Here is a 27,617-nt window from a genome sequence, read left to right as displayed (position 1 = left end):
ACTGGTCTGACAGCTGCATTACAGGCAAAGGATTAGAGGAAAAATGGTACCAGTAATCAGACAATTACCAAAGCAATGGCATACACTTCGTTGGACAGGTATGAATAACTACAGTATGAAATCAATACATTTTTCATTTTTTATTATACACAATCTCAGATCCTTTTCTGTATATTAGATGACGGAAAGAATGTCCTGAAATAAAAAACGAAAGAATATAATCCTGTCTCCATTTGACATGTCAACACTAGATGTCGCGGGGCAGTTAAAAACAGAATTATTATCCGGATTAATGCTCTGTGACTTTTTCTAATGGAATTTCAACAGATGTTCAGATCTCACACCGTACCAACCCACTGCTCATATTCATACAGAGAATCACAACATCAAAGACAGATACTAGTCGTTCACCAGAAATGTGATTTTATTATTACATCCAATTCAACATTATTCAAAAAATATATATATCAATTTGTTTACCATTGGTCATCATGGAATCATACGGTACGGGGAAGTCAAAAGGATCAAAATGGAGAAAAAATTAAATACATATTTATGAAATAAAACACACAGTAACACATTAACGCCTCCATCTTAAAGGTACAATCTGGGATCAGGATGGGAATCATCTACATTTGAATATAATATAATGAATTCCAGATTGTAGCTTTACTAACTAGGCTTTGACCTGATCTGATATTCAATCCAAATCTACGCGGCGCCTCTGTTGTAGTGGAGAGGGGTAGGATGGGGGGAGAGGAGATGGGTAGGATAGAGGAAAGGAGTGGAAAGGGGTAGGACGGGGAGAGGGGTAGGACGGAGGACAGGAGTGGAGAGGGGTGGAGAGGGGTAGGACGGAGGAGAGGAGTGGAGAGGGGTAGGACGGAGGAGAGGAGTGGAGAGGGGTAGGACAGAGGAGAGGAGTGGCGAGGGGTAGTAGGAGAGGAGTGGAATGGAGTGGAGAGGGGTAGGACGGAGGAGAAGAGTGGAGAGGGGTAGGACGGAGGAGAGGAGAGGGGTAGGACGGAGGAGAGGAGAGGAATGGAGAGGGGTAGGATGGAGGAGTGGAGAGGAGTAGGACGGAGGAGAGGAGTGGAGTAGGATGGAGAAGAGGAGTGGAGAGGGGTAGGACGGAGGAGAGGAGTGGAGAGGGGTAGGACGGAGGAGAGGAGTGGAGAGGGGTAGAATGGAGGAGAGGAGTGGGGTAGGATAGAGGACAGGAGTGGAGTGGAGTAGGCCCGAGGAGAGGAGTGGAGAGGGGTAGGACAGAGGAGTGGAGAGGAGAGGGGTAGGACAGAGGAGTGGAGAGGAGAGGGGTAGGATGGAGGAGAGGAGTGGAGAGGGGTAGGACGGAGGAAAGGAGTGGAGAGGGGTAGGACGGAGGAGAGGAGTGGAGAGGGGTAGGACGGAGGAGAAGAGTGGAGAGGAGAGGGGTAGGATGGAGGAGAGGAGTAGGACAGAGGAGAGGAGTGGAGAGGGGTAGGATGGAGGAGAGGAGTGGAGAGGGGTAGGACAGAGGAGAGGAGTAGAGAGGGGTAGGACGGAGGAGAGGAGTGGGGAGGGGTAGGACAGAGGAGAGGAGAGGAGTTGAGAGGGGTAGGACGGAGGAGAGGAGTGGAGAGGGGTAGGACGGAGGAGAGGAGTGGAGAGGGGTAGGACGGAGGAAAGGAGTGGGGAGGGGTAGGACGGAGGAGAGGAGTGGAGAGGGGTAGGACGGAGGAGAGGAGTGGAGAGGGGTAGGACGGAGGAGAGGAGTGGAGAGGGGTAGGACGGAGGAAAGGAGTGGAGAGGGGTAGGACGGAGGAGAGGAGTGGAGAGGGGTAGGACGGAGGAAAGGAGTGGAGAGGAGAGGGGTAGGATGGAGGAGAGGAGTGGAGAGGGGTAGACCGGAGGAGAGGAGTGGAGAGGGGTAGGATGGAGGAGAGGAGTGGAGAGGGGTAGGACGGAGGAGAGGAGTGGAGAGGGGTAGGACGGAGGAGAGGAGTGGAGAGGGGTAGGACGGAGGAGAGGAGTGGAGAGGGGTAGGACGGAGGAGAGGAGTTGAGAGGGGTAGGACGGAGGAAAGGAGTGGAGAGGAGAGGGGTAGAACAGAGGAGAGGAGTGGAGAGGGGTAGGACGGAGGAAAGGAGTGGAGAGGGGTAGAACGGAGGAGAGGAGTGGAGAGGGGTAGGACGGAGGTAAGGAGTGGAGAGGGATAGTAATGGAAGGTTGATCCACCACCAGTATCAGGTCCAGTGACTGAGTAGTGACTGATGTTATTTATATCCCTGCCTATAGGGTCAGTCAGAGAGTCACTACAGGACTGTGTGTGTACACCTGCCCCCACCTGCCAGCTCAGGCTCCCAGGGACCCCCAGGGACCCCCAGTAACCAGGCAACTGAGGTGTTTGGATTGGATTCTCAAGGGCATGACCTTGTGATCTGTTTAATATTCGCCCAGGTCAGAGATCAGATAACAGGTCAGACAAACAGGTCAGAGGTCAGATAAATAAAATAGTCAAACATAAACATATGTAATTATATACACAAATAACAGGATGAATCGATATGGAGATACTGGGTGAAATCTAGAGGCCTGGGTTTGTTGACCTTTTTAGAATAAAAGTAACCTTTTCAAAATAAGAGTTAATCATTGATCATTCATGATCAATTCAACAGACGTCTCATTCCTATGTCTGTGGACAACATGATTTAGAGAACGTCGTCAAGAAGACCAGAACAATCATTTCTATAACTGGATAAGGGGATATTAAACCTTGTATGGAAATACATGACAATATGTAGCAGCAGTTTGTCAACAGGTGTTAAAATATAATATAATAATAATGACTAGATAATCTTAAATCATAAAACAACGAAAAACAAAAAGGAAAATATACAGAAAAATTACACCCAGGAGTTGATTATCTCTGTTTTCAAAGTAATAACTTCTGACCCTTTTGATTGGTGCAATAAAAACATAATCGTCAGGTCAAACTCAGTGCATCGTTGTCTCTCAGACATTTAACTGTCCGGTGGTGACACTATTCACAGACCTTGGGCTCTATTCAATTCCGTATCGCGGAAAATTCAGCGTTTACAGCTGCGATTGAATTTTAGAGGCCATGTTCCCGCATTCAAGGTAAACGCTGCATATATCGACGCAATCGGAATTTAAAAATTACATTTCTATCAGCGAACCAGACTGAATAGAGTCCCTTGTGTATCCAAACCTGAGTCTTGTTCATTAGGTCACACAATAGAACATTTTAAAAGCATTTTTGCAACAGAAAACAAAAATGAGCCTTTCTTATTGGACAAGTCCAGATAGTCCCTCCCTGTTTCAGTCGGTTCTCTTCTGTTTGGTGCCTTTTGAACACACCTCTATCTCCTGTTTATCTTGTGTTTAAGTCTAGCGAACGTCTCTGTTGCCCATCTGTCCACTGTTGTTATGGACAAAGAGCTGTAATTCAATTCACTGTTCCTCTGACTGTAGTGTCTGTATACCCACACAAAGACAAAGATTACTGCGTCGAGTCATTCCAACCAGTCCACACACAGACCTCAGATGTACCTCTGTATAATCTCTGTACCTTTATCATCCCATAGGGGAAACAAGGTTATCATTCTGTGGCTACAATGGCAGAAGTTGTTCAATTGTCTGTCTGTCTGTCTGTCTGTCTGTCTGTCTGTCTGTCTGTCTGTCTGTCTGTCTGTCTGTCTGTCTGTCTGTCTGTCTGTCTGTCTGTCTGTCTGTCTGTCTGTCTGTCTGTCTGTCTGTCTGTCTGTCTGTCTGTCTGTCTGTCTGTCTGTCTGTCTGTCTGTCTGTCTCTGTGTGTGTGTGTGTGTGTGTGTGTGTGTGTGTGTGTGTGTAGTGTCAGCAGAGGAGGTGCCTTGCAGGAAATATGACAGACAGACAGGCCAAAGCTGAATTACTTATTTTTTAAATGCAACTTTTTTCCTCACTGTATTCTCACAAGGCTTGCTGTATTCTCACAATATTTACTGTATTCTCACAAGGCTTACTGTATTCACAAGATTTACTGTATTCTCACAAGATTTACTGTATTCTCACAAGGATTACTGTATTTCTTTCATCCAAACCCCAATGATTAATTTCCAAACGGTTTACTTTAAAATCCACAGTCACTTGTCAAAAACATATATTCATGTCTTTTGATGAGATATTATGTTAGATATCTAGGCTAGTTAAAAATGTATACAGAATGTACACATATATTCTTAGAAAACATACACAAGGATCCGTCTGAAACAAAATATTGGAAGACATACCATCATCATTTTTCAGTTAATCTCTGAAATGACAAAAGTGCAGTTCAGTCATTGTTCTTTACTTTGGGTGGCCTCACGTTCTCCACACTTCCACAACTGGAAGTGAAGCAGGAACCACAATACACTAAGAAAATATAATAATATAAAAAAATGTCAATATTTTTGGTGTTATAATCTCTATAGGGTCAAAGGTTAGATAAATATGCATGTTTAACAAATACTTTAACACAAATTACAACGTGAGGATATAGGCTAGAATATATATTTTATGTGATCGGAAATTGGTCAATATACTTTCTTGTGGTTTAATATTATCCAACAATCCATACTGGTACAGTACCTCCACATTCAACATAGTACAGTAGTAGCACTGTACTGTAGAAAAATACTTAATCCAGCGGGCAAAACTGGTTGAAATGACATCATTACCAATCGTTTACAACCAGAACTGGTTTCGCCCGCTGGGAAGTCACTCTGTTCATTCACACTGCATTAAAAATACATCTTTATCCTTTTTCCTGCAATATAGATACGCACTCCCTCCTTGAATAATATAAAACCTACACTAGCGATTAAAAAAACACAATGCCAATAGCGAAGACAATTTCCCCATAGTTCAGGCATCGCAGGAAGGTGTTTTAAAACCTCATAAGTTGGAAGGGAGATTGGAGACTGTGTACTCTGCCTCGGACGGAACAGGACGACTGGGGTTGGGATGCCAAGACTTCGGTGCTTCTTGGCTCACGGCAGTTGGAGGTTCAGATCCCGTGGGAGTGTAGTGACTCAGAGGAGTGGCGTGCCCTGGGATGGGGCTGTACCATTTATTACTGCTACCACCCACCATGGGAAGAGAGGAACCAAGCCCCCCTGAAGGTATGGAAAAAGACGGTATGGAGAGAGCCCCTTCCTGGGGTAGATAGCCGTGTGAGCCCGAGGTGGAAACAGTGGAGATAGTCCTGACATCCTGTGTGAAGAGATCCACCAGGGACTCTGCCCTCTGCCCTCTCCCATCTACCTGGGGAGGACATGATGTCTGTGGGGTGAGGTAGCTGTGAGAACCATTGGCGCTGGAGGGTTGGCTGTGGAGCTGGCTGTGGAGCTGGCTGTGGAGCTGGCTGTGGTGCTGAAGCACCGTCCTGCCTGTCAGCGGGCTCTGGATGGTGGGGCTGGGTGTTACCGGTGGGGTACAGGCCGGGGAGCCGTCCCCTGACCCGTACTGAGCCAGCGAGGCCAGGGCAAAGTGGGAAGAATGGGCAGAGTGCTCTGGGACAACCTGTGGGAGGAGGCTGGGGTGGAGGCCTGCCAGACTGTGATGCACCAGGGAGGATGGGACTCCAACACCTCCAACGCTGGCCTGTTCTGGGATAGATGTAGATAGAAACCCACTGGAGCTGTGGTGCTGGGTGGGGTTGCTAGGGCTTGTGGTCGTGTAGGGGCAGTGGGGGAGGAGGAGGTGACCTGCTCTCTCCTGATGACCAGGTCCCATTTTGACATGCTGCTGAGCGCTGGTAGTGTGAGGGTGAGAGTTCTGTAGCTGGCTCAGGATGGGGCTGACAGAGCTACAGATGAGAGGGCTTAAGGTGGAACCAGAGGGGGCTGAGTGGGCTGGGAATCTCGGCGTGGCCATGGTGGGCCTCCCTGATGCCTCCTGCTGGTGGGTCCCTGGTGGGCCGTTGGGGTTGTGGTGCTGGAGCTGGGCCATGCAGGAGGAGGTGGACGAGGAGGAGGAGGAGGGTGGATACTCCCGGATGGAGGCCTGGCCCAGGGGGAGGGAAGAGGCTCTGCTGGGCTGAGCCTGGAAGTCGGTGGAGGCGATGGAGGAGGTGGGCTGGTACATGGAGGTCATAGGTGACAGAGGATAAATGGAGGAGGCTGTGGAGACTAAATGCTGCGCCCGGAGCGAGACTAATATCGGAGTGTCCACTCCAGAACAGAACTTCACAGAACCGCCTGGAGATGCAGCCCTGGAGCCACCGCCACTGGACACGCCCACAAACATGCCCCTCTGCAGACGGTGGCCTCTAGGATCCTTGAACGACTCGGAGACAGAGAGCGGACGGTGAAAGAGGATCGGAGGGAGCTGGGCGTGGAGCTGGGAGTGGGAGAAGGCCAGAGCCAGGGAGGTGGTGGCTGCAGCGGCCTGGAGGGGGCCCTGGACCAGGGGAGCCCAGATGACCCCCGGGGTGGAGGTGAGGGATGGGGCGTCGGGATCCAGGGACAGGGGAGAGATGTTGCTCTGGATGGCCATGTCCCGGTCTTGCTGTACGATCGTCTGGATGATCGCGTTCTCCAGGAGGTTCACAGCTCCTGAGTTCTGGGTGACTTTGTGTTGGAGCACAGAGTTCCTCTTTCCTGTAGAGAAGAAAGTCAATGAGAGAGAGATTAGTATGTGTACCTGTTGCAGTCATCGTTGGGTGTGGCTGTCATATTTCATTCAGAATTAGAGAGAACCAGAATTAGAGAGAAACAGAATGAGAGAGAAACAGAATTAGAGAGAACCAGAATTAGAGAGAACCAGAATGAGAGAGAACCAGAATTAGAGAGAACCAGAATGAGAGAGAACCAGAATTAGAGAGAATCAGAATTAGAGGGAACCAGAATGAGAGAGAACCAGAATGAGAGAGAACCAGAATTAGAGAGAACCAGAATTAGAGAGAACCAGAATGAGAGAGAACCAGAACGAGAGAGAAACAGAATTGGAGAGAAACAGAATTAGAGAAAAACTGAATTAAAGAGAAACAGAATTAGAGAGAAACAGAATTAGAGAGAACCAGAATTAGAGGGAACCAGAATGAGAGAGAACCAGAATGAGAGAGAAACAGAATTGGAGAGAAACAGAATTAGAGAAAAACTGAATTAAAGAGAAACAGAATTAGAGAGAAACAGAATTAGAGAGAAACAGAATTGTACCAAAACAGAATTAGAGAGAACCAGAATTAGAGAGAAACAGAATTAGAGGGAACCAGAATGAGAGAGAACCAGAATGAGAGAGAACCAGAATTGGAGAGAAACAGAATTAGAGAAAAACTGAATTAAAGAGAAACAGAATTGTACCAAAACAGAATTAGAGAGAAACAGAATTAAAGAAAAACAGAATTAAAGAGAACCAGAATTAGAGAGAACCAGAATTAGAGAGAACCAGAATTAGAGAGAAACAGAATTAGAGAGAAACAGAATTAGAGAGAACCAGAATTAGAGAGAACCAGAATTAGAGAGAAACAGAATTAGAGAGAAACAGAATTAGAGAGAACCAGAATTAGAGAGAACCAGAATTAGAGAGAACCAGAATTAGAGAGAACCAGAATTAGAGAGAATCAAAATTAGAGAGAAACAGAATTAGAGGGAACCAGAATTAGAGAGAACCAGAATTAGAGAGAACCAGAATTAGAGAGAACCAGAATTAGAGAGAAACAGAATTAGAGAGAACCAGAATTAGAGAGAAACAGAATGAGAGAGAAACAGAATTAGAGAGAAACAGAATTAGAGAGAACCAGAATGAGAGAGAACCAGAATGAGAGAGAATCAGAATTAGAGAGAACCAGAATGAGAGAGAGGCCTTGGTTCTAAGGCCCCTGCCTGTCATCCATTAAACCACAGCTAAATGAGGGCCTTTTTACCACAATGCTTTCACCTCAGGGAAACGAGATCTCTCTCCCCTTCTGAAAATAAAACAGTCAAATGTGCTGACATAAGATATCACCATCGGCTTGCCTAAATTTAATTCTCACTCTTTCTTTTCACATATTCAGCCAGTTCAAATCCTTCCAGGTTATAATTAACATGCATGAAGAACAGTACATATATAACGTATAGTGCAGTAGAGCTGCTCTAGGACCGGCACAGCGACCGGCACAGCGAGCGGCACAGCGACCGGCACAGCGACCGGCACAGCGAGATTTCTAAAGTCGTTGTTGTTGATATAGCATGTTATTTCTCTCGCTGACACAAACTCACACTTTGGTAGAACAGCAATATGCCTCATTTTTACAAATTGTGTTAGGTTGTGGAGAGGTTGTTGAGAGGAATATCATACTACTGTAGCTACGAAGGCTTTGGGAAACCAATCCCAGGTTAATGGCTCCTCTGTAAGTTGTCACCTATGCGGTCCAGCCGGTCCAGAGCGACGGTCTCGAAGGCCCGTCTCATCATGGGGTACTCCTCCAGGACCTCGTTAAAGTTATCCACAGACAGAGAGTACAGACGGCAGTACGTCTCAGCGCGAACACTGGCCGTTCTTCTGCCTCGAGTCAGCAGGCAGATCTCTGCAGGGAACACAAGAATTATTCAGTTATAGAATAGATTGTCAACCGACCACCTGTACATGAAATATTAAACCTATTTCAGAGAATTATATTTTGGATATTGAGGAGAGGAGCACTATCATGCCCTATTTCTTTGTAAAAGGGAAACACATTACACAGTAAGAATATTTTATTTCTAAAAACAAACTGTTACAAAATGGCTGATATTCTCACTATGAAACAGATCTGTGTGTGTTGATCCCCATGTACTGTTATGCACCAGAGGACAGAGAGTCAGAATAAATGATCATATCATCAATATAAGTCGATAAAACAGAAAAAGGAGCAGTGTTTTCTGGACTAACTCCACAGATGGAGCACTTAATGGCATTTTAGAGCTTAGAGTTTTGTTCTGATCTCATCTGGTCCTTCTATCGCCAGTCAGATCAGCAAATAAAACAACCCGACCTCCATTTTAGTCTGTCTGTCTGTCTGTCTGTCTGTCTGTCTGTCTGTCTGTCTGTCTATCTATCTATCTGTCTTCGGTTTTCGGTTTGTGTTAATAGACACAGTGGTAACAACGGGAAAACCCCACTACAGAAGGACTAAGACCACAAAGCAAAACCCCAACTAAATCCAAAGCCCTTTGTGAGATGATTTGTATAATTTATTGTCTTGTCTGTAACACAGAGTCATATAAATTAATCTAATGAATCAATGGATAATGTTTGGAGAAGAACATCCCTGGGAATCTCCCCCGAAACTTCAGCACCCATGTGAGGTCCCCTGGGGCTCCATATTGACACCATCCTATTTCCACTCCCCATCCCCAGGAACTATGGCCCAAATGTAGCTAAATTTGCCTATTTGGCTAACACCGGTACATTAACAGTGATATTAAGTGAACACTGAAATATTGATTAATGGCAATGTCTCTGTCAAATAAATTCCATAAATAAATCAAACAAATATCCCAGAACGATGGGGGGGGGGGGCCCCCCAAGGGCAGGTATTGACACAGTCCACATTCAAACTTTTCTATATTTTTTGCTGTTTTATTGTGTTTTTATTGTTTTAATTGGATTTTTATTGTGTTTTAATTGTGTTTTAATTGTGTTTTAATTGTGTTTTTTATTGTGTTTGTGTTTTTAGTGTTTTAATTGTGTTTTTAGTGTTTTAATTGTGTTTTTATTGTTTAAATTGTGTTTTTATTGTTTTAATTGTTAATTGTGTTTTTATTGTGTTTTATTGTGTTTTTATTGTGTTTTATTGTTTTAATGGTGTTTTTATTGTGTTTTCTTTTGTTTTTATTGTGAGATCTCCAATGAGTAAGATCCCAAAATATATTCATTTCACATGGCAAATACACTTCAAACTTCAAATACTCACCATCCCAAAGCTACGTAATTACAGTACATTGTTTCCAGTGGTGTAGTGGAGGGTAAACGCTCGTAAACGCCATTTACAAACCTTTTTTATTTTGAGCGTGCGTTTACCCACCTTTTGAGGAAAAATGCATTGAAAGTATAGGGAACCTTACTTTACTCAACACGAATGATGATCAGTATTTATCCACCTTCTGTCTTATCACTACACCACTGATGGGGCTCCCGAGTGGTGCAGCGGTCTAACACACTGCATCTCAGTGCAAGAAGTACCTGGTTCGATTCCGGGCTATATCACAACCGGCTGTGATCGGGAGTCCCATAGAGCGGCGCACAATTGGCCCAGCGTCGTCTGGGTTTGGCCGGTGTAGGCCGTCATTGTAAATAAGAGTTTGTTCTTAACTGACTTGCCTAGTTATTATATAAAGGATAAATAAATATACAAATTGTTTCATTGTTAGTAGTATGTCAGTGTGGATATTGTAACAGAGGCTCTGTGATATCTTTCCTACCTCCAAAATAGGACCCGTCAGACAGCTTGGTCTCTTTGTTGCCCTTGGCGATGACGCGGACCACCCCGTGTTGGATGAAGTACATCTTTCTGCCGACGGTCCCTTCCATAACCACGTTATCCATGGGCTGGAACACCTCAAAGCGCAGCTTGGTCAACGTTGACGTCACAAAGTTGGGGTCGGCGTTGGCGAACAGAGGCATTGAAGCCACCAGCTTACGACAGTTGAAGTTGACGATCTCCTGCAAAAGACAGAAATCATGGAATAGAATAAAACTATGTTTTAAGAACACAAAACGTATTCTGTAAGGAGAATAAGATTCAGGACACTAGCAAGGTACTTAGAGGTATCATGATAAACATTTTGTAGGGGCTCCTATGACACTTCTAAGAGACGTATGAACAGAGATCTATGGGTATATATCAGATCTTGTCAGATCTTCAATATAAACACAAAAACAATCCCACGTTCATAGTATTCCAATAGCATAACGATGAACTTTGTGACGAACATCAAGCGTGGCCACATTTAGACATTTATTAGGCTACATTACAATTCAATCATTGTTTACACTAGTGGTATCATGATACACATTTTGTAGGTAGATAGCCTAGTGGTTAGAGCGTTGGACTAGTAACCAAAAGGTTGCAAAATCGAATCCCTGAGCTGACAAGGTAAAAATCTGTCGTTCTGCCACTGAACAAGGCAGTTAACCCACTGTTCCTAGGCCGTCATTGTAAATAAGAATTTGTTCTTAACTGACTTGCCTAGTTAAATAAAGGTAAAATACACTATGTCCCTTATTTGCAGCAAACATAGATCCTGTCCCAAATGGCACCCTATTCCCTACGTAGTGCACTCCCTTTTGACCAGCCCTAATGGTCCCTGATCAAAAGTAGGGCACTAAATAGGGACGAGGGTGCCATTTGGGACACAACGTTAGAGTAGTCTACAGGCGACAGCTAAGTAATCACATAATGGTCGCTACACAGAATATTGAACAGAAACGTCCCTCAACAAAGTCAGAATGTGTCCTATCATAGGGGAGTCATAGGGGTTGAGTCCCAAATGGAACCCTATCCTCTACATACTGTAGTGCACTACATACCAGAGCCCTGTGGGCTAGAAAGGGAATAGTGTGACATTTGGGACTCCGTCATTGAGATGATGGAGATTAAGCCGTGATTGTGCCAGAACCAGCGAAGGTTATTATTAACACACACACACACACACACACACACACACACACACACACACACACACACACACACACACACACACACACACACACACACACACACACACACACACACACACACACACACACACACACACACACACACACACACACACACACACACACACACACACACACGAGAGAGACCTCTCTGAGCGGTTCGTTCAGCTCCCCCATAATGCTCTCCTCGTCAAACATCTTGCCCTGGAAGCGATGTTCGTAGTAGTCATGGACCCTCTGCCGCATGCCGGCAGGAAGCTTGTGGAAGGACATGTACTGCTCCACCTGTTTATACTGTAGACACAAATATAATTGATTAGTTGATTCATTGATTGATTAATTAAAAGGCATGTACTGCTCCACCTGTTTATACTCAAATCAATTCAATCAAATCAAATTGTATTTGTCACATGACTGGTAAACAACAGGTGTAGACTAACAGGGAAATGCTGACTGATGGGCCCTTCCCAACAACGCAGAGAGAAACATATAGAAAAATAATAACACAAGGAATAAATACACAATGAGAAACAATAACTTGACTATATATACAGGGTACCAGTACTGAGTCAATGTGCAGGGGTATGAGGTAATAACTTGACTATATATACAGAGTACCAGTACTGAGTCAATATACAGGGGTATGAGGTAATAACTTGACTATAAACACAGGGTACCAGTACTGAGTCAATGTGCAGGGGTACGAGGTAATAACTTGGATATATACACAGGGTACCAGTACTGAGTCAATGTGCAGGGGTACGAGGTAATAACTTGGATATATACACAGGGTACCAGTACTGAGTCAATGTGCAGGGGTATGAGGTAATAACTTGACTATATATACAGGGTACCAGTACTGAGTCAATGTGCAGGGGTATGAGGTAATAACTTGACTATATATACAGGGTACCAGTACTGAGTCAATATACAGGGGTATGAGGTAATAACTTGACTATATATACAGGGTACCAGTACTGAGTCAATGTGCAGGGGTATGAGGTAATAACTTGGATATAAACACAGGGTACCAGTACTGAGTCAATGTGCAGGGGTACGAGGTAATAACTTGGATATATACACAGGGTACCAGTACTGAGTCAATGTGCAGGGGTATGAGGTAATAACTTGGATATATATACAGGGTACCAGTACTGAGTCAATGTACAGGGGTATGAGGTAATAACTTGGATATATACACAGGGTACCAGTACTGAGTCAATGTGCAGGGGTATGAGGTAATAACTTGGATATATACACAGGGTACCAGTACTGAGTCAATGTGCAGGGGTATGAGGTAATAACTTGGATATATATACAGGGTATCAGTACTGAGTCAATGTGCAGGGGTATGAGGTAATAACTTGGATATATACACAGGGTACCAGTACTGAGTCAATGTGCAGGGGTACGAGGTAATAACTTGGATATATACACAGGGTACCAGTACTGAGTCAATATACAGGGGTATGAGGTAATAACTTGGATATATACACAGGGTACCAGTACTGAGTCAATGTGCAGGGGTACGAGGTAATAACTTGGATATATACACAGGGTACCAGTACTGAGTCAATGTGCAGGGGTATGAGGTAATAACTTGACTATATATACAGAGTACCAGTACTGAGTCAATGTGCAGGGGTATGAGGTAATAACTTGGATATATACACAGGGTACCAGTACTGAGTCAATGTACAGGGGTATGAGGTAATAACTTGGATATATACACAGGGTACCAGTACTGAGTCAATGTGCAGGGGTATGAGGTAATAACTTGGATATATACACAGGGTACCAGTACTGAGTCAATGTGCAGGGGTATGAGGTAATAACTTGGATATATATACAGGGTATCAGTACTGAGTCAATGTGCAGGGGTATGAGGTAATAACTTGGATATATACACAGGGTACCAGTACTGAGTCAATGTGCAAGGGTATGAGGTAATAACTTGGATATATACACAGGGTACCAGTACTGAGTCAATGTGCAGGGGTATGAGGTAATAACTTGGATATATACACAGGGTACCAGTACTGAGTCAATGTGCAGGGGTATGAGGTAATAACTTGGATATATACACAGGGTACCAGTACTGAGGCAATGTGCAGGGGTATGAGGTAATAACTTGGATATATACACAGGGTACCAGTACTGAGTCAATATACAGGGGTATGAGGTAATAACTTGGATATATATACAGGGTATCAGTACTGAGTCAATGTGCAGGGGTACGAGGTAATAACTTGGATATATACACGGGGTACCAGTACTGAGTCCATGTGCAGGGGTACGAGGTAATAACTTGGATATATACACGGGGTACCAGTACTGAGTCAATGTGCAGGGGTATGACATAATTGACGTATTGGTACAGAGACAAATGTTTTGTTGTTTTGGCTCTGTACTCCAGCACTTTGGATTTAGAAATGACACAATGATTTGGACAGTGCAGACTGGCAGCTTTATTGTGAGGGTATTTTCATCCATATCGGGTGAACCGTTTGGAAAATTACAGCAATTTTTTTGTACATAGTCCCCCCATTTTATGGGACCAAAAGTATTGGGACAAATTCACTTATACTAAACTAGTCAAAAGTGTAGGATTTTGTCTCATATTCATAGCTCGTCATACACACATGAATCGTGAATAATGATGAGTGAGAAAGTTACAGAGGCACAAATATCATGCCCCCGCCACCCCAAATGCTAACCTCCCCTGTTATTGTAATGGTGAGAGGTTAGCATTTCTTGGGGGTATGATAACATGCTAACCTCCCCTGTTATTGTAATGGTGAGAGGTTAGCATGTCTTGGGGTTATGATATAAAATGCTAACCTCCCTTGTTATTGTAATGGTGAGAGGTTAGCATGTCTTGGGGTTATGATATAAAATGCTAACCTCCCCTGTTATTGTAATGGTGAGAGGTTAGCATGTCTTGGGGTTATGATATAAAATGCTAACCTCCCCTGTTATTGTAATGGTGAGAGGTTAGCATGTCTTGGGGTTATGATATAAAATGCTAACCTCCCCTGTTATTGTAATGGTGAGAGGTTAGCATGTCTTGGGGTTATGATATAAAATGCTAACCTCCTCCGTTATTGTAATGGTGAGAGGTTAGCATGTCTTGGGGTTATGATATAAAATGCTAACCTCCCCTGTTATTGTAATGGTGAGAGGTTAGCATGTCTTGGGGTTATGATATAAAATGCTAACCTCCCCCGTTATTGTAATGGTGACAGGTTAGCATGTCTTGGAGTTATGATATAAAATGCTAACCTCCCCCGTTATTGTAATGGTGAGAGGTTAGCATGTCTTGGGGTTATGATATAAAATGCTAACCTCCCCCGTTATTGTAATGGTGAGAGGTTAGCATGTCTTGGGGTTATGATATAAAATGCTAACCTCCCCTGTTATTGTAATGGTGAGAGGTTATCATGTCTTGGGGTTATGATATAAAATGCTAACCTCCCCTGTTATTGTAATGGTGAGAGGTTAGCATGTCTTGGGGGTATGATATAAAATGCTAACATCCCCTGTTATTGTAATGGTGAGAGGTTAGCATGTCTTGGTGGTATGATATAAAATGCTAACCTCCCCTGTTATTGTAATGGTGAGAGGTTAGCATGTCTTGGGGTTATGATATAAAATTCTAACCTCCCCTGTTATTGTAATGGTGAGAGGTTAGCATGTCTTGGGGTTATGATATAAAATGCTAACCTCCCCTGTTATTGTAATGGTGAGAGGTTAGCATGTCTTGGAGTTATGATATAAAATGCTAACCTCCCCTGTTATTGTAATGGTGAGAGGTTAGCATGTCTTGGGGTTATGATATTTGTGCGTCTAACTTTCTCACTCGTCATTATCCACGATTCGTTCAGGAATATCCGTAATTATGGTAGCATCCACATTTATGTAGAAGTGTTTAGAAACATTATATTGTTATTTAGAATAAAAGGAGACTCCAAAATGACATAATACATTATTTAGCATTAATTTATTTTGGGTACAAAATGATCTGAAACAACCAAAACAAACTAACTGCATCCAACCAGTGTGTAGAGTAACAAGCTTGATGTAATCATTGTGTGTTAGGAATATGGGACCAAATACTAAACTTTTCACTACTTTAATACACATATACATGAATTTGTCCTAATACTTTTCGTCCCCTAAAATGGGGGGGGGGGGGGGGGGGGAACTATGTACTGTAGTGGCTGTAATTTCTCAACGGTTCACCCGATATGGGATGAAAAATACCCCACATTAAAGATGACAGTCTGTACTTTAACCTCATAGTCATTGTATCAATCCAAAGGGCTGGAGTACAGAGTCAAAAAAATAAAAATAAAAAAAATGTGTCACTGGATAAAGTAACTAGGTAACAGGACAGACCATAAACAGTAGCGGCAGTGTAAGTGATGAGTCATAAGAGTTAGTGCAACAAAAAAAAAGATGTCACTACAGATAGTCCAGGTTGTTATTTAACTAACTATTTAACAGTTTTATGGTTTAGGGGGTAGTAGACAGAGAGAAAAGGGGGTTGCCAGGTTATGTTCAGACAGTTTACCTAGTTTAGTATTCCCAGGTACACGGGGAGAAAAGCTGCGTGTTGTATGTAATGGCAGTAACCTCCGGCAGACTGGTAATCCTGAGACTCCATAGATTACACGTTTCCATCTCAAATCTCATCGGGATTATTAACAGATGAAATTGTAATCATTTTTTTTTTTTTTTTGTGTGTAATATTATCTATTAAATGAAACTGTTTATTGAGCTTGTTTGAGTACATTTCATGAGTCAGTGAACCAGATAGCAGCAGCTCATCATTTACATTTTAGTCATTTAGCAGACGCTCTTATCCAGAGCGACTTACAGTAGTGAATACATACATTTCTTTTTTCTTTTCTTTTTTTCTTCCCGTACCGGCACCCCGTGGGAATCGAACCCACAACCCTGGCGTTGCAAACACCATGCTCTATCAACTGAGCCACAGGGAAGGCTATCGCTCTCATAGGTTGACAGTTAATTGTCCTTTATAATCCTACAAGAGGCTGCAGAGGCGTCACGCTCATAGAAGGCACAGGGGGCATGTGCCCCCCCCCCTCAGATTTGTCCTGTTAAAAAATGTTTTTACTATAATGTTTCTTCTCTGTAATACTATGAAGTTGTCATTACCTAGCCAAGATAGGTTCCCAATCTCCCACCTTCATAACCAGATACCAAGAAACCATTTCAGGTTATCAATCAAGTTAGAGTAGCTAACTATCTTATCTGGCATGCCTTGCTGCCAAGGTTGGTTTAGTTTTTAGAAAAGCAAACAATAACAAATTGTACTGAATAAGACTCACGTTACTTTAAATCTTTTACCCAGATTTAAGCAGAGATGCAGAAAAAGCATATTTACTTTCTTTAATATAATAACCACCAATCAGAAGGATACAGACAGCTCATGAGGTATGCTTAGATAAGCAGAAAAAAGTTACATATTTTTGTCTCTCCACAAACTGCCCTTGATGCAGAAATCATCTCCCCCTGACTCATTGTATTAATAAGGTTGTTAGCAGTCAGCAGGTAGGCCATCACATTTACCAAGGTGTCCTATATAAGGAATAGATGGCCTTTTGGGACGGGCCCATTTGAGGCCCATCCTATCAGATGGTGAAAGCTGTGTGGAGAGTGAGGGTATGTCCACTAGTTGCAGATAATTCAACACACCATTCATTTCCTATGGAGAGTAGAAGTGGAATATGTAAGATTTCTCACTCACTCACTCACTTCACTCACTTCACTCACTCACTTCACTCACTCACTTCACTCACTTCACTCACTTCACTCACTTCACTCACTCACTTCACTCACTCACTCACTCACTTCACTCACTTCACTTCACTCACTTCACTCACTCACTTCACTTCACTCACTTCACTCACTTCACTCACTTCACTCACTTCACTCACTCACTTCACTTCACTCACTTCACTCACTCACTTCACTCACTTCACTCACTCACTTCACTCACTTCACTCACTTCACTCACTTCACTCACTCACTTCACTCACTTCACTCACTCACTTCACTCACTTCACTCACTCACTCACTTCACTCACTCACTTCACTCACTTCACTCACTCACTTCACTCACTTCACTCACTTCACTTCACTCACTTCACTCACTTCACTTCACTCACTTCACTCACTCACTTCACTTCACTCACTCACTCACTTCACTCACTTCACTCACTTCACTCACTTCACTCACTCACTTCACTCACTTCACTCACTTCACTCACTCACTCACTTCACTCACTCACTCACTTCACTCACTCACTTCACTCACTCACTTCACTCACTCACTCACTTCACTCACTTCACTCACTTCACTCACTCACTTCACTCACTTCACTCACTTCACTCACTCACTTCACTCACTTCACTTCACTCACTTCACTCACTTCACTCACTCACTTCACTCACTCACTTCACTCACTCACTTCACTCACTTCACTCACTCACTTCACTCACTTCACTCACTCACTCACTTCACTCACTCACTTCACTCACTTCACTCACTCACTTCACTCACTTCACTCACTTCACTTCACTCACTCACTTCACTCACTCACTTCACTCACTCACTTCACTCACTCACTCACTTCACTCACTCACTTCACTCACTTCACTCACTCACTTCACTCACTCACTCACTTCACTCACTTCACTCACTCACTTCACTCACTCACTTCACTCACTCACTTCACTCACTTCACTCACTTCACTTCACTCACTTCACTCACTTCACTCACTTCACTCACTTCACTCACTTCACTCACTCACTTCACTCACTTCACTCACTTCACTCACTTCACTTCACTCACTTCACTCACTCACTTCACTCACTTCACTCACTTCACTCACTTCACTCACTTCACTCACTTCACTTCACTCACTTCACTTCACTCACTTCACTCACTTCACTCACTTCACTCACTCACTTCATTCACTTCACTCACTCACTCACTTCACTCACTTCACTCACTACTGAGAAGGCAAGGCCAGACCATCGGACTCGGAGTCCAGCAGTCACTCACCTTCTCCTGGTACTGCCGTCGGGAGGAGTCCAGTGACTGGATCAGAGCGGTAGCATGGCCTACGAACATGGCATAGCAGGTGGCGCCCACAATCATACTGAGGATGGTGAGCCAAACATCTACCAGGCCCACAGGAGGGTACATACCGTACCCGATACACAGCATGTGACTCATAGCCTTAAACAGGGCATAGGAATACTGCTGGCCCCACGTGTCATTCTGTAAGAGGGATGGAGAGAGGAGAAGAGAAGGAGAATGAGAGATTAAAAGAAGAGTGAGAGGAAAGAAAAGGAATGAGAGATGAGGAGGAGGAGGAGGAGACAGAGGATAGGGATAGACCGGACACTAGGGATAGACCGGACACTAGGGATAGACCGGACACTAGGGGTAGACTGGACACTGGGGATAGACCGGACACTAGGGGTAGACCGGACACTAGGGGTAGACCGGACACTAGGGGTAGACCGGACACTAGGGATAGACCGGACACTAGGGGTAGACCGGACACTAGGGGTAGACCGGACACTAGGGGTAGACCGGACACTAGGGATAGAATGGACACTAGGGATAGACTGGACTCTAGGGGTAGAATGGACACTAGGGATAGACCGGACACTAAGGGTAGACCGGACACTAGGGGTAGACCGGACACTAGGGGTAGACCGGACACTAGGGGTAGACTGGACACTAGGGGTAGAATGGACACTAGGGGTAGAATGGACACTAGGGGTAGAATGGACACTAGGGGTAGACTGGACACTAGGGATAGAATGGACACTAGGGGTAGACTGGACACTAGAGGTAGACCGGACACTAGGGGTAGACCGGACACTAGGGATAGACCGGACACTAGGGATAGACCGGACACTAGGGGTAGACCGGACACTAGGGGTAGACTGGACACTAGGGATAGAATGGACACTAGGGATAGACTGGACACTAGGGGTAGAATGGACACTAGGGATAGACTGGACACTAGGGGTAGAATGGACACTAGGGGTAGACTGGACACTAGGGGTAGAATGGACACTAGGGATAGACTGGACACTAGGGGTAGACTGGACACTAGGGATAGACTGGACACTAGGGATAGACTGGACACTAGGGGTAGACTGGACACTAGGGAAAGACTGGACACTAGGGGTAGACTGGACACTAGGGGTAGACTGGACACTAGGGATAGACTGGACACTAGGGATAGACTGGACACTAGGGATAGACTGGACACTAGGGGTAGAATGGACACTAGGGGTAGACTGGACACTAGGGATAGACTGGACACTAGGGGTAGAATTGACATGATGGAAAGATGGTGCAGATTGCCTAATGTTCCAGGATGAATTAAAGGCCTGAGGGGGTAAGAATGTAAGTAAGACCTTTGGAACACTGGACTTTTGGAACACTGGACTTTTGGAACACTGGACTTTTGGAATGCTCACCACCATCTTGTTTCTGATTACCCAACAGTCAGAGGGGAAGTCCTGTAGCATAGGAACCAGGAACTGGTGTGTGTGTGTGTGTGTGTGTGTGTGTGTGTGTGTGTGTGTCTACTCACCACCATCTTGTTTCTGGTGACCCAGCAGTCAGAGGGGAACTCCTGCAGCATGGGAACCAGGAATTGCAGACACCCATCCCAGTGACACAACAGCAGCATCATAGCAATCAGGTTCACAATCCTCACCATGGCACTGGCCAGGTCATAGGTCATATGGAAAACCTAGGAGATTAGAATTAGAAAAACTTTATTGTCCACCTTGCGAGGGGTATTAACTAACATTACTGGACCTGCAGCTAGCTAAGTAACTAGACATTCTATTCTAATTCGCCAGCAGTGTAAACACCACAAAACACATTAAACACCACTAAACACCACTAGACACCACAAAACACTACTAAATACTACTAAACACCACTAAACACTACTAAACACTACTAAACACTACTAAACACCACTAAACACCACTAGACACCATAAAACACATTAAACACCACTAAACACCACTAAACACCACTAAACACCACTAAACACCACAAAACACTACTAAACACCACAAAACACCACTAAACACTACTAAACACCACTAAACACTACTAAACACTACTAAACACCACTAAACACCACTAAACACTACTAAACACCACTAAACACCACTAAACACTACTAAACACCACTAAACACTACTAAACACCACTAAACACCACTAAACACCACTAAACACTACTAAACACCACTAACCCCCACTAAACACCACTAAACACCACTAAACACCACTAACCCCCACTAAACACCACTAAACACCACTAAACACTACTAAACACCACTAAACACTACTAAACACCACTAACCCCCACTAAACACCACTAAACACTACTCAACACTACTCAACACCACTTAACACCACTAAACACCACTTAACACCACTAAACACCACTAAACACTACTAAACACCACTAACCCCCACTAAATACTACTAAACACTACTAAATATTACTAAATATTACTAAACACTACTAAATACTACTAAACACCACTAAACACTACTAAACACCACTAAACACTACTAAACACCACTAAACACTACTAAACACTACTAAACACCACTAAACACCACTAAACACTACTAAACACTACTAAACACTACTAAACACCACGTAACACCACTAAACACAACTAAACACCATTGCGATGTAATCAGGTAGTAGTGCGTGCAGTAAAAGTGTCGTAGGTGCTATGTGGCCAGGCCCTAATTTGTAGTCTGTTAATCTGAGTCCCTCTCCCCATACACCACATCACATGGTTGTTAATCTGAGTCCCTCTCGCCATACACCACATCACATGGTTGTTAATCTGAGGCCCTCTCCCAATACATCACATGGTTGTTAATCTGAGTCCCTCTCCCCATACATCACATGGTTGTTAATCTGAGTCCCTCTCCCCATACACCACATCACATGGTTGTTAATCTGAGTCCCTCTCCCCATACATCACATGGTTGTTAATCTGAGTCCCTCTCCCCATAGACCACATCACATGGTTGTTAATCTGAGTCCCTCTCCCCATACATCACATGGTTGTTAATCTGAGTCCCTCTCCCCATACATCACATGGTTGTTCATCTGAGTCCCTCTCCCCATACACCACATCACATGGTTGTTAATCTCTCCCCATACATCACATCACATGGTTGTTAATCTGAGTCCCTTTCCCCATACATCACATGGTTGTTAATCTGAGTCCCTCACCCCATAGACCACATCACATGGTTGTTAATCTGAGTCCCTCTCCCCATACATCACATGGTTGTTAATCTGAGTCCCTCTCACCCATACACCACATCACATGGTTATTAATCTGAGTCCCTCTCCCCATACATCACATCACATGTTTGTTAATCTGAGTCCCTCTCCCCATACACCACATCACATGGTTGTCAATCTGAGTCCCTCACCACATAGACCACATCACATGGTTGTTAATCTGAGTCCCTCTCCCCATACATCACATGGTTGTTAATCTGTCCCTCTCCCCATACATCACATGGTTGTTAATCTGAGTCCCTCACCCCATACATCACATCACATTGTTGTTAATCTGAGTCCTTTTCCCCATACACCACATCACATGGTTGTTAATCTGAGTCCCTCTCCCCATACATCACATGGTTGTTAATCTGAGTCCCTCTCCCCATACACCACATCACATGGTTGTTAATCTGAGTCCCTCTCCCCATACATCACATGGTTGTTAATCTGAGTCCCTCTCCCCATACACCACATCACATGGTTGTTAATCTGAGTCCCTCTCCCCATACACCACATCACATGGTTGTTAATCTGAATCCCTCTCCCCATACACCACATCACATGGTTGTTAATCTGAGTCCCTCTCCCCATACACCACATCACATGGTTGTTAATCTGAGTCCCTCTCCCCATACACCACATCACATGGTTGTTCATCTGAGTCCCTCTCCCCATACACCACATCACATGGTTGTTAATCTGAGTCCCTCTCCCCATACACCACATCACATGGTTGTTAATCTGAGTCCCTTTCCCCATACATCACATCACATGGTTGTTAATCTGAGTCCCTTTCCCCATACATCACATCACATGGTTCTTAATCTGAGTCCCTCTCCCCATACACCACATCACATAGTTGTTAATCTGAGTCCCTCTCCCCATACACCACATCACATAGTTGTTAATCTGAGTCACTCTCCCCATACACCACATCACATGGTTGTTAATCTGAGTCCCTCTCCCCATACACCACATCACATGGTTGTTAATCTCTCCCCATACACCACATCACATGCTTGTTAATCTCTCCCCATACACCACATCACATGGTTGTTAATCTGAGTCCCTTTCCCCATACACCACATCACATGGTTGTTAATCTCTCCCCATACACCACATCACATGGTTGTTAATCTCTCCCCATACACCACATCACATGGTTGTTAATCTCTCCCCATACACCACATCACATGGTTGTTAATCTCTCCCCATACACCACATCACATGGTTGTTAATCTCTCCCCATACACCACATCACATGGTTGTTAATCTCTCCCCATACACCACATCACATGGTTGTTAATCTCTCCCCATACACCACATCACATGGTTGTTAATCTGAGTCCCTCTCCCCATACACCACATCACATGGTTGTTAGCTCTCCCCATACACCACATCACATGGTTGTTAATCTCTCCCCATACACCACATCACATGGTTGTTAGCTCTCCCCATACACCACATCACATGGTTGTTCATCTCTCCCCATACACCACATCACATGGTTGTTAGCTCTCCCCATACACCACATCACATGGTTGTTAATCTCTCCCCATACACCACATCACATGGTTGTTAATCTCTCCCCATACACCACATCACATGGTTGTTAATCTGAGTCCCTTTCCCCATACACCACATCACATGGTTGTTAATCTGAGTCCCTCTCCCCATACACCACATCACATGGTTGTTAATCTGAGTCCCTCTCCCCATACACCACATCACATGGTTGTTAATCTGAGTCCCTCTCCCCATACACCACATCACATGGTTGTTAATCTGAGTCCCTCTCCCCATACACCACATCACATGGTTGTTAATCTGAGTCCCTCTCCCCATACACCACATCACATGGTTGTTAATCTGAGTCCCTCTCCCCATACACCACATCACATGGTTGTTAATCTGAGTCCCTCTCCCCATACACCACATCACATGGTTGTTAATCTGAGTCCCTCTCCCCATACACCACATCACATGGTTGTTAATCTGAGTCCCTCTCCCCATACACCACATCACATGGTTGTTAATCTGAGTCCCTTTCCTTCCAGTGGTAAAGAACACACGGAGAACACTGCTAGCCTCTTCTCTGCAGCCAGCAAAGGCAAGTGTGTGTGTCTGTCAGTGTGTGTGTCTCTGTCAGTGTGTGTGTGTGTCTCTGTCAGTGTGTGTTAGTGGGTGCGTGCATGATGATTGGATTTAAAGGCCCAGTGTAAACAAAATGAGATTTTCCTGGATTTTATATATATTTCCACACTCTACGAGGTTGGAATAATACCGTGAAAATTGTGAAAATTATGATAATGCCCTTTTAGCGTAAAAGCTGTTTTAAAAAAAATCCAGAAATTACAGTTTTGGTGGGATGGAGTTTTGGCTTTCCATGGTGACATCACCATGCGGTAAATTAGTTAACAGACCAATAAGAAAAGAGTTCCTAACCTCTCTGCCAATAACAACTAATTTTCAGTTTTCCCCTCCCAGACAGTCCAAGCTAAATTCTTGCTTGAGAAATTGCTCTTTGCTAAGAAGCTAATTTTGTTTCTTTTTGACCATTTTAATGAAAAACAAATCACCGTAAAGCTACCTAATTGTTACCCAGAAATGATTTAATATTGAGATAAATACAGCTGCCATTGGACCTTTAAGTCCATGATGTCTATGGTACTTATGAACCCACACCTTGAGTTTAATTGGATGGAGTTACCAGATGCTTAATCAATTACACCTCAATTACTAAAATCCGCACTTAATACAAATGTAACAGATCGAGAATCTAAACTAGCATCATATAATTAACCTCTGAACCAGTAATATGTAATATCAGGTACTGTAGATGAAACTTTAAAGCAGCACATTGGGAGGACTCACCTCCTCCCCACCTCCTCCCACTGGTGTATATACCTAATGAGTCTGGACAGCCTCAGGAGCCTCAACAAACTCAAGATCTTCGTAAACCGCACAATCCTCTCCTCCTACCTCCCCACCTCCTACCATCCTAACCTCCTCCCCACCTCCTCCCCACCTCCTCCCACTGGTGTATATACCTAATGAGTCTGGACAGCCTCAGGAGCCTCAACAAACTCAAGATCTTCGTAAACCGCACAATCCTCTCCTCCTACCTCCCCACCTCCTACCATCCTAACCTCCTCCTCACCTCCTCCCCACCTCCTCCCACTGGTGTATATACCTAATGAGTCTGGACAGCCTCCTCTATGGTTGAGTGGTTACGATGACTGGGGTTCACACTCAGAGTAAGAGAGTAGAAGATCACTGCATCCTGTACAGGGTTGGGGTCAATTCCTGTTTAATTCAGTCCATTCAGGAATTAGTCAACTCAAATTCAAATTCAGGAAAATTGGTTTTTGAATGTCAGTTTACTTCCAGAGTTGACAGAGTTTAAATGGAATTGGCCCCAATCGTTCCCAAGCCCCACCTCCTGGGCTCCTCAAACCCCACCTCCTGGGCTCTTCAAACCCCACCTCCTGGGCTCCTCAAGCCCCACCTCCTGGGGTCTTCAAACCCCACCTCCTGGGCTCCTCAAACCCCACCTCCTGGGCTCTTCAAACCCCACCTCCTGGGCTCCTCAAACCCCACCTCCTGGGCTCTTCAAACCCCACCTCCTGGTGCTCCTCAAACCCCACCTCCTGGGCTCCTCAAACCCCACCTCCTGGGCTCTTCAAACCCCACCTCCTGGTGCTCCCATGAGAGGGGCAGGACACTAAGAGACTTTCACCCTCTTATGAAAGGAAATTCTCTCTCTCTCTCCCTACCTCTACCTCCTATCCCCCACCACCCTTCTCCCTACCTCCCTACACCCTACCTCCTCCTACCCTACCTAATACCTCCCTACCACCAACCTCCCTGCCTCCTGACTCCATACCTCCTACCTCTTCCTACCTCCCTACATCCTACCTCCCTACCTCCTACCTCTTCCTACCTCCTACCTTCTACCTTCTACTGTACCTCTTCCTACCTCCCTACCTCCTTTCTCCCTTCCTCCTACCTCCCAACCTTCTACTTCCCTACCTCCTTTCTCCTTACCTTCTCCTACCTCCCTACATACTACCTCCAACTTCCCTACCTCCCTACCTCCTCCTCCCTACCTCCCTACCTCCTCCCTACCTCCTCCCTACCTCACACCTCCCTACCTCCTTCTACCTCTCTACCTCCTCCTACCTCACTACCTCCTACCTCCCTACCTCCTCCTACCTCCCTACCTCCTCCCTACCTCCTCCTACCTCCCTACCACCTCCTACCTCCCCACCTCCTCCCACTGGTGTACATATCTAATGAGTCTGGACAGCCTCAGGAGCCTCAACTCCTCCTCCCCACCTCCTCCCTACCTCCCCACCTCCTCCCTTACACCTCCTACCTCCCCACCTCCTCCCTATCTCCTCCTACCGCCCTTACACCACCTACCTCCCCACCTCCTCCTACCTCCCTTACACCTCCTACATCCCTTACACCTCCTACCTCCCCACCTCCTCCCTACCTCTTCCTACCTCCCTTACACCTCCTACCTCCCCACCTCCTACCATCCTAACCTCCTCCTCACCTCCTCCCACTGGTGTATATATCTAATGAGTCTGGACAGCCTCAGGAGCCTCAACAAACTCAAGATCTTCGTAAACCGCACGATCCTCAGCGCCCGGGCCGTCTTGTAGAAGTCTGAGTCGATCCTGGTCTCCACGATGAGGAAGATGTAATCTACTGGTATGGAGGAGATGAAGTCCACCATGAACCAGCTCTTCAGATACTTGATCTTGATGGTCTGTGGGTCCAGGATGATCTCTGTGTTGTCCTCCTTGACGATGCCCGTCCGGAAGTTGAGGACCAGGTCGATGAGGAACAAGGTGTCTGAGATGACGTTGAAGACGATCCAGGGGGGAGTGTGCTCGTCCTTGAAGAAGGTGATGCCCACAGGGATGATGATGAGGTTCCCCACCATGAGGAACAGCATTATCAAATCCCAGTAGAACCTAGAGAGAACAGACAGCTTTAACAATATAACCTAGAGAGAGGAACAGGGAGGAACCAAACAGATCTTAGAACCTAGTAGGAACAGTGGGGAACCAAACAGATCTTAGAACCTAGTAGGAACAGTGGGGAACCAAACAGATCTTAGAACCTAGTAGGAACAGTGGGGAACCAAACAGATCTTAGAACCTAGTAGGAACAGTGGGGAACCAAACAGATCTTAGAACCTAGTAGGAACAGTGGGGAACCAAACAGATCTTAGAACCTAGTAGGAACAGTGGGGAACCAAACAGATCTTAGAACCTAGTAGGAACAGTGGGGAACCAAACAGATCTTAGAACCTAGTAGGAACAGTGGGGAACCAAACAGATCTTAGAACCTAGTAGGAACAGTGGGGAACCAAACAGATCTTAGAACCTAGTAGGAACAGTGGGGAACCAAACAGATCTTAGAACCTAGTAGGAACAGTGGGGAACCAAACAGATCTTAGAACCTAGTAGGAACAGTGGGGAACCAAACAGATCTTAGAACCTAGTAGGAACAGTGGGGAACCAAACAGATCTTAGAACCTAGTAGGAACAGTGGGGAAC

General features: G+C 44.8%; 1 protein-coding gene across 1 annotated transcript; it reads right to left on the bottom strand.

The window, feature by feature from the left end:
* Positions 1-2,252: 2,252 nt before the first annotated feature.
* On the bottom strand, positions 2,253-27,024 carry LOC106561724 (potassium/sodium hyperpolarization-activated cyclic nucleotide-gated channel 3). Its single transcript, XM_045688569.2, has 7 exons — positions 26,606-27,024; positions 20,296-20,457; positions 18,741-18,959; positions 11,794-11,940; positions 10,410-10,650; positions 8,369-8,533; positions 2,253-6,623 (listed from the first exon to the last, which is right to left on the bottom strand). Exons 1-7 carry the CDS (start codon positions 27,008-27,010, stop codon positions 4,918-4,920), a joined length of 3,045 nt encoding a protein of 1,014 aa, XP_045544525.2. The 5' UTR covers positions 27,011-27,024; the 3' UTR covers positions 2,253-4,917.
* Positions 27,025-27,617: the final 593 nt, after the last annotated feature.

The sequence above is a fragment of the Salmo salar genome, chromosome 10 (genome assembly GCF_965601325.2).
Source record: "Salmo salar chromosome 10, fSalSal1, whole genome shotgun sequence".
Classification (NCBI taxonomy): domain Eukaryota; kingdom Metazoa; phylum Chordata; class Actinopteri; order Salmoniformes; family Salmonidae; genus Salmo; species Salmo salar.
The sequence above is the reverse complement of the archived record's forward strand: the minus strand, read 5'-3'. Positions and strand labels throughout refer to the sequence as shown.

Bases quoted from the DNA above. Each gene is read 5' to 3' on its own strand.
- LOC106561724 (XM_045688569.2), bottom strand. From the start codon at position 27,010: ATGCTGTTCCTCATGGTGGGGAACCTCATCATCATCCCTGTGGGCATC. The intron at 20,458-26,605 runs GTGAGGAGGAGG...CTAATCTCCTAG, and splicing joins ATATACACCAGTGGGAGGAG to GTTTTCCATATGACCTATGA. The intron at 18,960-20,295 runs GTGAGTAGACAC...TCCCTCTTACAG, and splicing joins TCACCAGAAACAAGATGGTG to AATGACACGTGGGGCCAGCA.